The sequence below is a fragment of the Astyanax mexicanus genome, unplaced genomic scaffold, assembly GCF_023375975.1.
Source record: "Astyanax mexicanus isolate ESR-SI-001 unplaced genomic scaffold, AstMex3_surface scaffold_31, whole genome shotgun sequence".
NCBI lineage: Eukaryota > Metazoa > Chordata > Actinopteri > Characiformes > Acestrorhamphidae > Astyanax > Astyanax mexicanus.
Window position 1 is genome coordinate 5,331,516 of NW_026040041.1, and position 14,938 is coordinate 5,346,453.

Consider the following 14,938-nt stretch of genomic DNA (forward strand, 5'->3'; position numbering starts at 1 on the left):
CCTGTGTTCTATGATTATCTATGCTCTGATAAAGAAAAGAAGAAATCGTAAGTAGTTCTGCTTTATTGTAAGCCTGCTACACTACTTCCTGTGCTTCCTGTGATGTTAGTTTTGTCCTGTGATGTTTTTTCTGGTTTAACAGGTACAGGGAGTCATTGTGTGTTACCTTTGACCAGCAGTGACAGTGTGCTCAAAGGTAGGTGGGATTGTATTTCAGGATTCTGTGAAATACACATTTTATACATGACCAATATACAGTATCTCACAAAAGAACAAGATTAGACCCCTCAAATTTCTGCAAATATTTTATCGTTTCATGGGAAATAGTACTATAGAACTTAAACTTAAAGGTGTCAGTGTGCAACTTATGTTTAAAAGTATAGATTTAATGTCCTCCATTAATATCTAAATATCTCGAACACAAGTGAGTGAACCTCACAGAGAACATGAAGAAATTTTGCCCAAAGTGTCAATATTTTGTGTGGCCACCATTATTATCTAGCATTGTTTGCCTTAAATGTCTTAAACGGCATGGAGTTTACCGAAGCTGCACAGGTTGCTATTGGATTCCTCTGTTGCAGGGGTATTTAATTAGAATTTAGTACGGTCCAGTTAGAGAAAATTTTGCCAGGCTAAGGTCCGGACCGTCATCATTTTTAACTTATGATTCAGTATTATATACTGTATACTGAAGAAGCCAATAGTAGTTCTGTCAGTGTTTTATCAACAACTGAAAGACAAAACAAATGCTTTTTGTCCCCTGGGGGCTGCCTTAGTTTTGAGGTAGGGTTGTTTTAGGAGCAGAGAGAGTTTTTTCTGGTGCGCACCATCTGTATTAGCTTTTCTCGCTTTATTCTCCCATTTCTCACCGCCTGCTTCGCCTGTGTGGCTCCGTCCTCTCGCATTTGCACAGATCTGATTGGTAGAGGAGAGCGTTTGGTGATCTTACAGCACACATGATTGGTCTGTGAGTTTACTGCGCTGTAAAGCACGTAAACCATAAAGACAATAAACGCTCCGCCGCTTTAAATAAACACCGTCAGAATTAAATCCTTCTCAGTAGTTTATCGATTTGGGTCTGGATTGGACAATGTTTGGGTCAGGACCCGGACCGCGGTCCGCCTATTAGTGACCCCTGGTCTATTGGATTCCTCTTAACCCTTGTGTGGTGTTTTAATTTTTCATCAAATGATAGAAAAAAAATATTTTTTCTAACTCAAAATCATTGGCTCAACATAAATCAAAACACATTTTCGATAAACACACACTGTACACCCCCCCCCCTACACATTTATATTACATACAATAAGTTTGGCCAAGGGCTGATAAACATTGCTTCATTTGCAAATTTGAAACTAAACAAATTTTCTACTCATATCTTGAGTTTAATTCATTTTCTTTTACATTTTATTAAAAAACTAATAAAAAAAAGAGTAGCACTTTTTAAAAGAAATGTAACATAAGAAAGGTAAAGGGCAAATATTAACCATGTAAGCTGTTTATATTGCTTGCAATTTAGGTGAAGCAAGCATGTGTAAAGCATTTTAATGTAGAATTGCTTAATTTTGCTGAATTAAATAAAAGTAACAAAGTAAACGAGTAACAAAAATATGAACACCACACAAGGGTTAAACTCCTCTGATGACATTAAAGAGCTGGTGGATGTTAGACGCCATGTGTTCCTCCACCTTCTGCTGGAGGATGCCCCACAGGTGCTCAAATGTATTTAGTTCTAGAGATATTCAGTGTGTCCCAATTCAGGGGCTGCATCCTTTGAAGGACTCATTTGAAGGCCGATTACGTCACCGTGGTGCGACTAGGCTGTCCCATTTTGAAGACTCCTTCGAATGCGGCCGACGAATGCAGCCTTCTTTTCCTCAGAAACAAAAGATCCACCGGGTGTATCCTTCACAGCCTACAGTATCCCAAGATTCAGTATTATTTAGTTGCTAAATTTTGTATCATGTTTGTTATATGTTGTAGTTATGTTGTACATATATAAATACTTATATATTTATTTACATAAACTAAATAATACAAATATATTTGTTTGTGTGTGTACTAAGCAAAACTAGAATCAAAATCTCTGGCTCATTTCTCAGCTCTGACTCAGGGTAGACTGTCCCATTTCAGTACTGCCATCGCCCACCGCCTACCCATCCTTCAAAAGACACACCTTCGTACACCACGTCCTTCAAAGGATGCAGCCCCTGAATTGGGACACACTGCCTGTATTCTGTACTTGGCCAGTCCATCATCTTTACCTTCAGCTTCCTCAGCACGGCACTTGGAGTCATCTTGGAAAAGTGTTTGGGTTTGCAATGTGACAGTTTTTGAAGGGAGGGGATCATGCTCTGCTTCAGAAAGTTACAGTACATGTTGGAGTTTAGCTGTCCAGTCCTGGCAAGTAAGAGTATTTTCACACCAGCATGGACTCTGGTTGGTTTGTACCCTTTGTACCCTTGATTGAGCAGGTGTGAAAACAGGTGTGTAATCTCACTCGGGTGCAGATAAAAAGAACCGGATCGAGACCAGCTAGAGGAAGTGACCTGAGTCTGGTCCCAAACAAACTTTGGAGCTTTTCACTTGTGGCATTCTACCTTTTTTGCACTAATTATTTTACAATATGTGGTTATATTCCAAATATATGCTGTTTTGCACTGTTAAAAGAAACCCCTTAAATGCCAACATTTGTTTTCACTACTATGAGTATATACTTGCAGAATGGGTATTTGTTTTTTTTACAGTGCAAATAAAAATATAAAATTATATTATGTTACCCATGTATTCCTATGCAGTGTTGACTTCATTAATTGTAATGATGTAGTTGTGTGCAGCATCCCCTGATAACCCGCCGCCTTCCTTCTTTAACCAGAATCACAGCAACGCCCTTTCACTAAACCTTTGTGTTCACATTATTCTGTAACATCAAATCAGACATAACATTAATGTTAACCTTCTTTGGAGTCTATAGCTGTGTTTAATTAACTGATTGGACTTGATTAGGAAAGACACTCACCTGTCTATATAAGACCTCACAGCTCATAGTGCATCAGAGAAAATGAGAGTCAGGAGGTGGAAGGAACTGCTCGAGGAGCTCAGAGACAGAACTGTGGTGAGGAACATAATTTCTGCAGCACTAAAGCTTTCTAAGAGCACAGTGGCCTCCATAATCCTTCAATGGAAGAAGTTTAGGATGATAAGAACTCTTCCTAGACCTTGAACTGAGTAATTGTGTTGAAGAGCCTTGATGAAAGTGGTAAAGAAGAACAAAAGAGCACTGTGACTGAGCTACAGAGATGCAGGAGATGGGAGATGGGAGAAAGTGCAAGACATATGAAAGTTTGCAAAAAACACATGAAGGACTCCCGGACTATGAGAAATAAGATTCTCTGGTCTGAAGAGATGAAGATTGAACTTTTTGGCGTTAATTCTAAGTAGCATTTGTGGAGAAAACCAGGCACTACTTATCACCTGTCCCTGGGGGGACAAATTCACCTATTTCTGTTCCACCCGGTTCCTATGCCAATGAATTTGTGTGTTGTTTAAAACAGGATGAATAAGTGGAAATGTGAGTTGGTGCATTTATTCTGTAATATTCTGCAGATTCAGCAGAAGTTCACTCTGCAATGGAGACGATGCACTAGTGCACTTCAGTCCTGGTCCAGACTCCACCCTGCCTTCCTCACGGATACCTGTCGATGCCTACCTCCACCCTGCCTTCCTCACGGATACATGATCGTCGATGGTGATCAGGACCAGGACTGATGAAGACGGTGATAAACTCTCTAGGTGGGAATTTATTTACCACTTCATGATACATCTCAGAGAAGTATTATGTATAATTATTTTAATTATATTATAATTATAATATTATTACCGTATTTTGCGGACTATAAGGTGCATTAAGCGACACTAGAAAGGATGCATACATCGAAGTGAACAAGGGCGTCGCCATGTTTCCCTTCTAACCCTGCGTTCACACTTTAACGCAACGAGTCGCCCATCATTTGTTGCTTGTGGGCAGTGTTGGGCACGTTCATTTAAAAAAGTAATTAGTTATAGTTACTAGTTACTTCTCCAAAGAAGAGTTACTAACTGAGTTACTCCACTATAAAAGTAACTAGTTACCAGTAAAAGTAACTTTTGCGTTATTTTTGTGTTACTCGCCCTCGTGTTTTTTTTCCCATTTTCTCCCCAATTTTGCTCAGCCAATTACCCATCACACTCACTAGGACTTCCCCCATCGCTAGTGATGCCCCAACACCAGGAAGCCTCCTCCGATACATGTGAAGTCAGACTCCGCCTCTTTTTGAACTGCTGCTGATGCAGCATTACTGAGTAGCATCACAACGCTAACACTCGGAGGAAAGCGCAGCGACTCGGTTCTGATACATCAGCTCACAGACGCAGCCTTGTGCTGATCCACATCACCCTAGGAGTGATGAGGGGAAAGAGCGCCATCTACTGTACTGTACCCACCCAGAGAGAGCAAGACTAATTGCTTCCTCTGAGCGCCGGCAGCCAATGGCAAAGTAAAGTTTTTTTTATTTTAGCAAATGGCTGCAATGAAACAAAGAGTGAACATTTTTAAGGGGTCTGAATACTTTCCATTCCCACTTTCCGCCATACCTGGAAAACTGTGGTGATTGGGAAATTGCATGAGCGGGGGTTCAAACCTGCGACCTCCCGCTTATAGTGGCAGCTATGAGCTATGAGCTATGCTGGACCACTCCCCATGGTGAATGTTTAGATACATGTATAGTACAGGTCATGACTATTTACATTGTAGATTCTCAACAAGTGCTAATAAACACCTCTGGGAACTCCTTCCTTCAAGACTGTTGGAAAACTTTTTATTTCAGGTGGCCACCTCTTGAAGCTCAATGAGATAATGATGCCAAGAATGTGCAAAGCAGTAATCAGAGCAAAAGGGGGCTATTTTGAAGAAACTAGTTTTTAGTTATTTCACCTTTTTTTGTTAAGTAGATAAAACTCCACATGTTCATTTATAGTTTTGATGCCATCAGTGAGAATCTACAATGTAAATAGTCATTAAAATAAAGAAAACACATTGAAAAAGAGAAGGTGTGGCCTGTACTGTACTATATATATATGTGAAAGAAGCCATTTCTGCAAGCACGCCACAAACAGAGTCGCCTGAGGTATGCAAAAGCGTTCTTGCAGATATGGCTTCTTTTGCATCACTCTTCCATACAGCTTCTCCTTGTGCAAAGTGCGCTGTATTGTTGACCGATGCACAGTGACTCCATCTGCAGCAAGATGATGCTGCAGCTCTTTGGAGGTGGTCTGTGGATTGTCCTTGACTGTTCTCACCATTCTTCTTCTCTGCCTTTCTGATATTTTTCTTGGCCTGCCACTTCTGGGCTTAACAAGAACTGTCCCTGTGCTCTTCCATTTCCTTACTATGTTCCTCACAGTGGAAACTGACAGGTTAAATCTCTGAGACAACTTTTTGTATCCTTCCCCTGAACAACTATGTTGAACAATCTTTGTTTTTAGATCATTTGAGAGTTGTTTTGATGAGTCCATGATGCCACTCTTCAGAGGAGATTCAAATAGGAGAACAACTTGCAATTGGCCACCTTAAATACCTTTTCTCATGATTGGATACACCTGGCTATGAAGTTCAAAGCTCAATGAGGTTACCAAACCAGTTTTGTGCTTCAGTAAGTCAGTAAAAAGTAGTTAGGAGTATTCAAATCAATAAAATGATAAGGGTGCCCATACTTTTGCACCGGTCAAATTTTGGTTTAATGCATATTGCACATTTTCTGTTAGTACAATAAACCTCATTTAAATCCTGAAATGTTACTGTGTCCATCAGTTATTAGATATATCAAACTGAAATGGCTGTTCATACACCCAAATATTTAGAACTAAAAATGATTAAGATTAATAGGGGTGCCCAAACTTTTTCAGATGACTGTATGTAGTTTAGTAATCTAGATCAAATTACTGATGTATCTAAACATTCAGTTCATATGCTTGGATAAGATCTGATCTTTATTTAATCAGAAGTAAGAAGGAGCTCCTTTCATCTTATGGAAGATCTCTAAATACAGTATTAAAGATCTGTTCTGTTCTGTTCTTCTGCCAATCCACCTACAGGTCCTGCTATCAGTCCACCTGAAGGTCCTGTTACCCCAATCCACCTGAAGGTCCTGCTATTAGTTCACCTGAAGATCCTGCTGCCAATAAACAGCCACCCAATGGATAAGATGTACTATTAACCACACAGTCCAAACTGTAGTTTACTCTTACAGACCGTTCCACACCACTACTGAAAGTCTGTGCTTTTTGAAGCTGAAACTAGTTTTAATCACTCAGTGTTAGAGCATGGTGTTATTAAAGACAGTGTTGTGGGTTTGGTACTTGGGTTTACTAAGCTGTCAGTTTTGGGCCTTAAGCACTGAAATTTCTGTGTTGTGAATCAAAAACCTGGAATTATACAAACTGGAATCCAGTAAAGAGGTCTAGTGTTGAGCTCTTTAATCTTGCCTTGCCATAAAATTGTGTAAATTGTATTAATTTGTGTGTAATGTGTGTAAATTGTATTAATTTGTGTGTAAATTGTGTAAATATTATTATTATTATTTTTAAAGTCTGGATTTTGTTGTGCAATGTGTAAGAAGGCAACCTATACCGCCAGTGTCCAGCAAAGTGGCAGAGCTGGTTGGTCTGGGACAAAAGACTCAGTATGCCCTGCTGACTAGGCTCAGCTGTGTGACACAGTATAAAGACCCAGTGAAACCTCAGTTCTCTGTCGCACCTTTGTAGAGGAGTGACCAGTAACAGCTGGTGACAAGACACGACAAGATAAAGGGCACAGAAAAGAAAGTAAAACCAGGCAAAAAAGACCACAAAAGCCAAACGCAGACAAATTCAAAGCTCCACGTTAAAGAACCTGTCTGTGACAGCTCTGTTTTTCACTTTTTTGGGGCAAGTTTTCTTTGCTCTTATTTTAAGGTGCCCTTTTAAGGTGCCATTTCAGTGCTCAACTCACCCAGCTCCAGTGGTGCCTTGGTATCAAACTGGCTCACAATCCCTGTGGGTGGGAGTTTAACCTTGTGTGCCTTTATTATATACATTAATAAATTTATACATCTAAAAAAAAACTATGCTTTTGAGTCCTCCTTTCCACAACAGGGTAACAGATTGTTTCTCTACATTTTCTGGAATCAGCGTGAAAAAAGCTTAAATATACTACTTAAACTTTAATATAAAAGCAACATTGATGAGGAAGACTTATTGCAAAACAAGTATTAAAAAAGTGATATCCTTAAATTCATCACTTCTGAGATCTTCGAATCACTAATTTTTAGAGACAGAGTTTAGTTCACTCACTGTATGGTTTAACATGATATCATAACAAATAAACATATGCACTGCATATATATATATATATATAATTCAGCGTTACAAAATCTCTTAACAGTGCATTACCACTTAAATATTCTGGGTGTGTCAGGTAATAAGTCAGAGTTTATAAACCTTTTTTTTTTACCCAATTTTACACTACAATTGAATCTTCTTTTCTCAACAAAGCACAACATAAAATGATTCATTGCTGCAGAATAATATAAAGCTTTTAAACTCCAGTTAAACAGCTTTTAAATATGATCTGGTTGTACTTTCATTCAGCATCAGCTCACTACATGATCAGATTACAGGAGCAGTAATGATAACAGCTATACTACACAAAAAAACTAATTGTGAGTGTGGAATTATGATTAGAATAAACTTTGATTATAAAATAAAGTTTATACATGTTTATTAATGTTTAAACAGAAAATGATTCTTATTTCCTCAAAACAGAACAACATTAAATGATTCACTACTGTAGAAATTATTTTTAAAAACTCTTAAACTCCAGTTAAACAGCTTTTAAATATGATCTGGCTGTACTTTAATTCAGCATCAGCATCAACTCACTACATGATCAGATTACAGTAGCAGCAATGCTAGCGTCGATAGTAAGTAAAACTCGTTTACTGTAGAAACATATAAATATACAGGTACGTTTTCTTTCATTTCTGAGTGAAATACTTTATTATACTTTCTAAATTTAAAAAATATTTTAGAATAAATAGTTAGGTACTATTTTTAATTTGAGTTTTTAGCCGATTAGCTCCATTCACTCCTATTCATTTAGGACTCACTCGCGGGCTCCCTCTAGCGGTTAGCGGTGGATTTGCGGTATAACGGAGTGGGCAGACTCTCTATAGGAATGCTGTTCCCGTTAAACATTCACACACCAGATAACTTTAAGATACAGGAGAGGGAGGTGGACACATATTTTACTATAAATAAAAAGGTCTGTCATTCTATCCCCTAATATGTAAGATATGAGCTGAGTCACTGTAGCTAAGGTAATAGCTCCCTGTATGTATTATAGTGACTTATAATAACATTTGTGGAATTACAGTAAACCACAAATAATTTAACTTTTTCTATTTTACATTTTATGTTCTTCTGTTTTTTATTAGATAAATCCATTTAAAGCTTAATTTACACACTAAATATATGATATATAATACTTTATATATTACTGGGTAGTGATTTATCTGTGGTTTGGCTGTGAGATTGAGAAATACTTTAATGTTGAAAAACTGTCGCATCAGTTTCAACCAGTTGCAATGAAATGAATCAGTTCACTCCAGTTCAACCGACTCCTGCTCACTTAAAAGAACCGAATCATAGAATCGACTCGTTTCTGTGTTCAAGGCTAGAGGATCTCTTTCTCCCAGAGTTATCTATCCCGGATAAATGGTTTATTTCTGTGTTTATAATAATGCGAGAAGATGATGATGAGATCTATCATAGCTCTTCTGCTGTTCAGCTTTCTCCTGATCGTGACTGGAGGTGAGTTTTAATCTGTTTTAGAGTTTATTTAACTTTTAACTTTCAGAGAGAGAGAGAGAGTTTACTTCACACAGACTGCAGCAGAGTTTTACTTGACATCATGATAAATAAATACGTATATATATATATATATATATGCTTATTTATGTATTATTTATATATATTTGCACTGTTAGAATTACCAACAGTGCAGAAATACCACTAGAGGATTTTGGGTGTGTCAGACACTAGAAAGCGCTCTACAGTGAGTCTGAAAAGAATCGGTTCATATGGAGAAACTGAGCAAAATCAGAGTTTATAAACGTTTAATCAGTTTTACTCTGAAAATTAATCTTATTTCCTCAACACAGAACAACACCAGCTGCTTCACTGCTGTAAAATAATTTATGAAGCTTTTAAATTCCAGTTATACAGCTTTTAACCCTTTCAGACCTGAATTATGTTCCAGTGATAAAAAAATATATATATATATTTTTTTCTATATATACTATATATATATATATATATATATATATATATATATATACTATATATATATATATATATATATATATATATATATATATATATAGTATGTAATGCACTGCACTCAAAAGTGAAGATTCAATTAATAAATAAATAAAATGTATCTGTATTGTATTGTTTTTCCCCCACAGTAAATTTTGCAGCTCTAAAACTTAAATGACAAAATGTTTTCAGAGAAAATTAACCCTTACATTTCACCTAACGTCAACTTTAGCTTAGCCACAACTACCACTCCATTTAATGGCGTTAGCTTAGCATAGCTAGCATAGGTTCCAATTACATTCAATAGAGTTAGCTTAGCCTCGGCTACCGTTAAATTACATGGTGTTAGCCTAGAATAGTTTCCCATTACATTCAATGGCGTTAGCTTAGCCTCGCCTCCCCTTACGTTCAATAGAGTTAGCTTAGCCTCGGCTACCGTTAAATTGTATGGCGTTAGCTTAGGATAGTTTCCCTTTACACATCAATGGCGTTAGCTTAGCCTCGGCTACCTTTAAATTACATAGCGTTAGCTTAGCATAGTTCCCATTACATTCAATGGCGTTAGCTTAGCCTCGGCTACCTTTAAATTACATAGCGTTAGCTTAGGATAGTTCCCATTACATTCAATGGCGTTAGCTTAGCCTCGCCTCCCCTTACGTTCAATAGAGTTAGCTTAGCCTCGGCTACCGTTAAATTGTATGGCGTTAGCTTAGGATAGTTTCCCTTTACACATCAATGGCGTTAGCTTAGCCTCGGCTACCTTTAAATTACATAGCGTTAGCTTAGGATAGTTCCCATTACATTCAATGGCGTTAGCTTAGCCTCGGCTCCCCTTACATTAAATAGCGTTAGCTTAGCCTCGGCCCAATTTACATTTAAAAGCCTTAGCTTAGCATAGGTTCCCATTACCTTTAATAGAGTTATCTCTGGAAGACACACAAAACACTACGTAAACAGTAAGTAATCAAGTGAACCAGTAATGTAAACAAAAAAAATACATGAATCATGTATGCTAACATGCTAACGTGGAGAATATGAACAAACTATTAAGTAACAAAATCATCGGGTGTAAAGGTTAAGACCTATAGTATTATACAAAAAACAAGAAAAAGTGGATTTTGGCAGAATGAGACCTTTAATGTCTTTTAGTTCTGTATAACTATATAATTACATTATATTCTATATAAGTTCTTGTATTACATAAAGTTTAATAATGTTTAAACAGAAAATTAATCTTCTTTCCTCAACTCAGAACAACATCAAATGATTCACTGCTGCAGAAATTATTTAAAAAAAGCTTTTAAAATCCAGTTTTACAGCTTTTAAATATGATCTGGCTGTACCTTTATTCAGCATCAGCTCTCTACATGATCAGATTACAGTAGCAGAAATGCTAGCATCTATATTACATAAAACCTGTTTAATGTAGGTAATATTTTTAATATGATTTTTTAGCCGATTAGCTCCATTCACCCTGTTCATTTAGGACTCACTCTCAGTCTCTCTACAGTCTTTTTAACGGGAAGTTCTAGCACAAGGGACGTTTGTTCCAGTTTAACATTCTTAAGTCATGAGTAACTCAGTATCGTGGGAAGAATAAGGGAGGATGGTGGAAACACATTTGCTATGAAGAAAAATCTCATTCTATCCCTAAACATGTTGTGGCGTGGAAGGAGGACCCGTGAGACTCATGACAAGTACTCAAGCTCTTTATTTAAACTGGTTTGCCACTCGCTTACAGCCTTTAACAAGGCTAGGAGAGCGAAACCCCACTGCTCCCACAGCATAACATCCCTAAGGTCACTGAACCAACTCCCTCCCTACTCTATGGTGAGTGCCCTAGCCGGCACCCATCTGCATAGCCCCTCCCCATAACCTAGGAAACGGGGGAGGGGCCAACTACGTAGGCTAGGGCACACAGCACACATACACAGACACACAGAGGCGGGCACACAGAGACAGGCACACACAGGCATACAGCAGCCACACACACAGACGCCACAATGTTTCACTCTGATTCACTGTAGCTAAAGTAATGAATCCCTGCATGTATTATAGTGATTTACTATAAGATTTGTGGATTTACGGTAAACCACAAATAATTACATTTGTTTTATTTAAATTTTTGTACTTCTGTTTATTATTAGAAAAATCCAACAATCTTACTGGTACATTATATTACATGGTACTGATTTCTGTTGTGAGGAAAATACATATAGAAAAACAATATTTTTGAATGACATCATCTCTTCCTCATTATTATTATTATTATTATTATTATTATTATTATTATTATTATTATTATTAAAGCTAGGTTTGTGTTTTCAGTAGACAGTGGTCGACAGTGGTCTAGAAAGGCCAAATATTTTTTAACTTACAGTCTAAAAGGGAATTTCAGTAAAGAAAAAGCTTCTTATCTGTGCAGTAAGTGTTTATTATCTCAGTAAAACACATTACAGCATTGCAATAAATACAAACAGCTATTTTACAAAAAGCAGTTACAGCTTTTACAGCCCTGTTTTCCTTAAAACATCTCCTAATCTCTCCTCCTCATCTGAGTTTAATAGAGTTTAATTTCTAGTTCTCATCATATTAATCAACACCTGGTTTGGTAAATTATTGGTAAATGTGATAAATCAGGTGAGCTGCTGATGGAACTGAACATAATATACAGCTGGCTACACTTTGTCTACACTTTGTTATTCAGCTCAGCTCACAGGATATAACATAATTATAGTTAAAAATGAGAATTTCTTGTTACGTTTTACTGTATTAATATTTATTTGCATCTGTTAAAATTATATGTGGGGCTTTTTTCAGGTAAAAACACTCATATTGCTGAGATAAATGGATGTGTGGATTTTAGGTACCTAAAACTTTTGCACAGTACTGTATACTGCTGAGTGTTTCAGAGTGTTTTCTAACAACAGTTCATATATGAACATTAGTTATCCTAAACCCTGCTGGTATGTTCCCATAATAAACTGATTGTACAGCAGTACAGTTAATGTTATTATTGCTATTCGCTCTGCTCTCATCTCTGAGCTCGAGTTTAAATCTGGCACAAACTAACCGGACATTCCAGTGAGGCGAGATCTGGGGTCAGTGAAGCTGCAGGACATTTCTGAACAGTGTTTTAACACCAACACAAGTACCAGAGCTACATAACAAACATAACTTAAATTCACCTTTAAACACACCTGCATGTACAATATCATAATGCACATATGGTTCATATTAATCACTGTAGTTGGTTTATTTTAAAATCCTAATCCAGAACAATCTCTCATGTGAACTAGAGCATGGGTGTGTGAACTATATATATTTACAGCTCTGGAAAAATAATAGAGCACAAAAATGATGAGTTTCTTCGATTTTACCAAATTGAAAACCTCTGGAATATAATCAAGAGGAAGATGGATGATCACAAACCATCAAACCACCAAACTGAACTGCTTGAATTTTTGCACCAGGAGTGAAGCAGCATACAGTTATCCAAAAGCAGTGTGTAAGACTGGTGGAGGAGAACATGATGCCAAGATGCATGAAAAAAAATATGATTAAAAACCAGGATTAATCCACGAAATATTGATTTCTGAACTCTTAAAACTTTATGAATATGAACTTGTTTTCTTTGCATTATTTGAGGTCTGAAAGTTCTGCATCTTTTTTTTGTTATTTCAGCCATTTCTCATTTTCTGCAAATAAAATGGAATTTGGGAGAAATGTTGTCTGTAGTTTATAGAATAAAACATTATTAATTTTACTCAAACATAAACCTATAAATAGCAAACTGAGTACTTCAGGTGTTGAATACTGTTGGTCTGTTTACACTGTGGTTGTTTTTTATCAAATAATTTAATCTGAAATAAATCAAAGCTTTATTTAAGTGTTTATTTAAGTTACTATCCTTTATATATTGGACATTCCTCAACACCCTGTCTTTTTCTTCTGATTTCTACAGATAAACACTCTCTGTTGTATCTCTACACCATTCAGTCTATAAACTCTGATTCTCATCTCTACGACTGCACTGCTGTAACTCTGCTGAACGACAGACAGATAGATTTCTACAGCAGCAGCTCAGATAAACCCAGAACTGCTAAACAGAACTGGCTGAAGAACATTTCAGAATCTGACTGGAAAACCAGCACTGAAAAACTGCAATGCGACACACAACTGTTAAACAGACTCCTCGACATTCAGATGAGTGAGTTTGGACACTCTCACTCAGGTGAGAAACACTGTTTTTACTTATTTTCTGCTTAAATATTCTGTAATAACACAAAGTAGCACATAAGTGTTCACATTGTGAAGTGGAATGAAAATAATAAATGGTTTTCACAATTTTTATGTGCAAAAGTATATACTCTGAACCCCCTAAATAAAATCCAGTGAAATTATGTCACAGCCTTCAGAAGTCTAAACTTAATGAGTTAATAGAGTTAATCCAGCTGTGTGTAATTTAGTCTCAGTATAAATACAGCTGTTCTGTGAAGACCTCAGTGGTTTATTAGTGAACACTAGTGAACAAACAGCATCATGAAGACCAAGAAGGAACTCAGCATACAGATCAGAGATAAAGTTGTGGAGAAGAAGATTAAAGCAGGGTCAGGGTTTAAAAAACACATCTCAAGCTTTGATCATCTCAATCAGCTCTGTTCCATCAATCCATTATCCAAAAAACAATGAAGCTGAAAAAATATTCTACAAACCTACCAAGATATGAACCAACCATCCACCCAAACTTACAGATCCAGTATTACTTTCATTACACTTCACAATCATGTGCTACTTTGTGTTGGTTTATCACTTAAATCTCAATAAAACACATTTATGTTCTTCTGTTCTTCAGACAGTCATGTTCTTCAGTGGAGGCACGGCTGTGAGGGTGAACAGAGTTCTGATGGATCTCTGACTGTATTAAACAGTATTAATGAATTCGGTTATGATGGAGAAGATCTGTTTCAGTTTAACTGCACCTCTAAAACCTGGATAACCCCGGAGGAGAAGAAGAACAGAGAGAGGGAGGAGAAGAAGAACAGAGAGAGGGAGGAGGAGAAGAACAGAGAGAGGGAGGAGAAGAAGAACAGAGAGAGGGAGGAGGAGAAGAACAGAGAGAGGGAGGAGGAGAAGAACAGAGAGAGGGAGGAGAAGAAGAACAGAGAGAGGGAGGAGGAGAAGAACAGAGAGAGGGAGGAGAAGAAGAACAGAGAGAGGGAGAAGAAGAAGAACAGAGAGAGGGAGGAGAAGTGGAGTAGAATATTTAATGCTGTTAGGAAATGTGATCAGTGTGAGGAGATGCTGAAGATGTATTTACAGTACAAAACTACTGACATCACACAGAGTAACAGTGAGTATCTGGTTGCTTTTCATAATTTTGATTTAGACTTCTTCTTCTTTTCTTCTTCTTCCTTTTAATATTTTTACTATTACTACAAAAATAAGATTAGATAAAATAAGATAATCCTTTATTAATCCTACAGCGGGGAAATTTGCAAAGTTGCTGCATCATAGAGGACAGAAGTGTCAGGAAATATAAAAC

General features: G+C 37.1%; 1 protein-coding gene across 1 annotated transcript in view; it reads left to right on the top strand.

Moving 5' to 3' along the window:
• The first annotated feature begins 8,692 nt into the window (after positions 1–8,692).
• LOC125788858 (HLA class I histocompatibility antigen, alpha chain E-like) overlaps positions 8,693–14,938 on the top strand; it is a 33,442-nt gene continuing 27,196 nt past the window's right edge. Inside the window, exons 1-2 of the mRNA XM_049472736.1 lie at positions 8,693–8,886; positions 13,358–13,627. Of these exons, the coding sequence (XP_049328693.1) occupies positions 8,826–8,886; positions 13,358–13,627 (331 nt within the window). The 5' untranslated portion in view covers positions 8,693–8,825. The remainder of the gene's footprint in view (positions 8,887–13,357; positions 13,628–14,938) is intronic.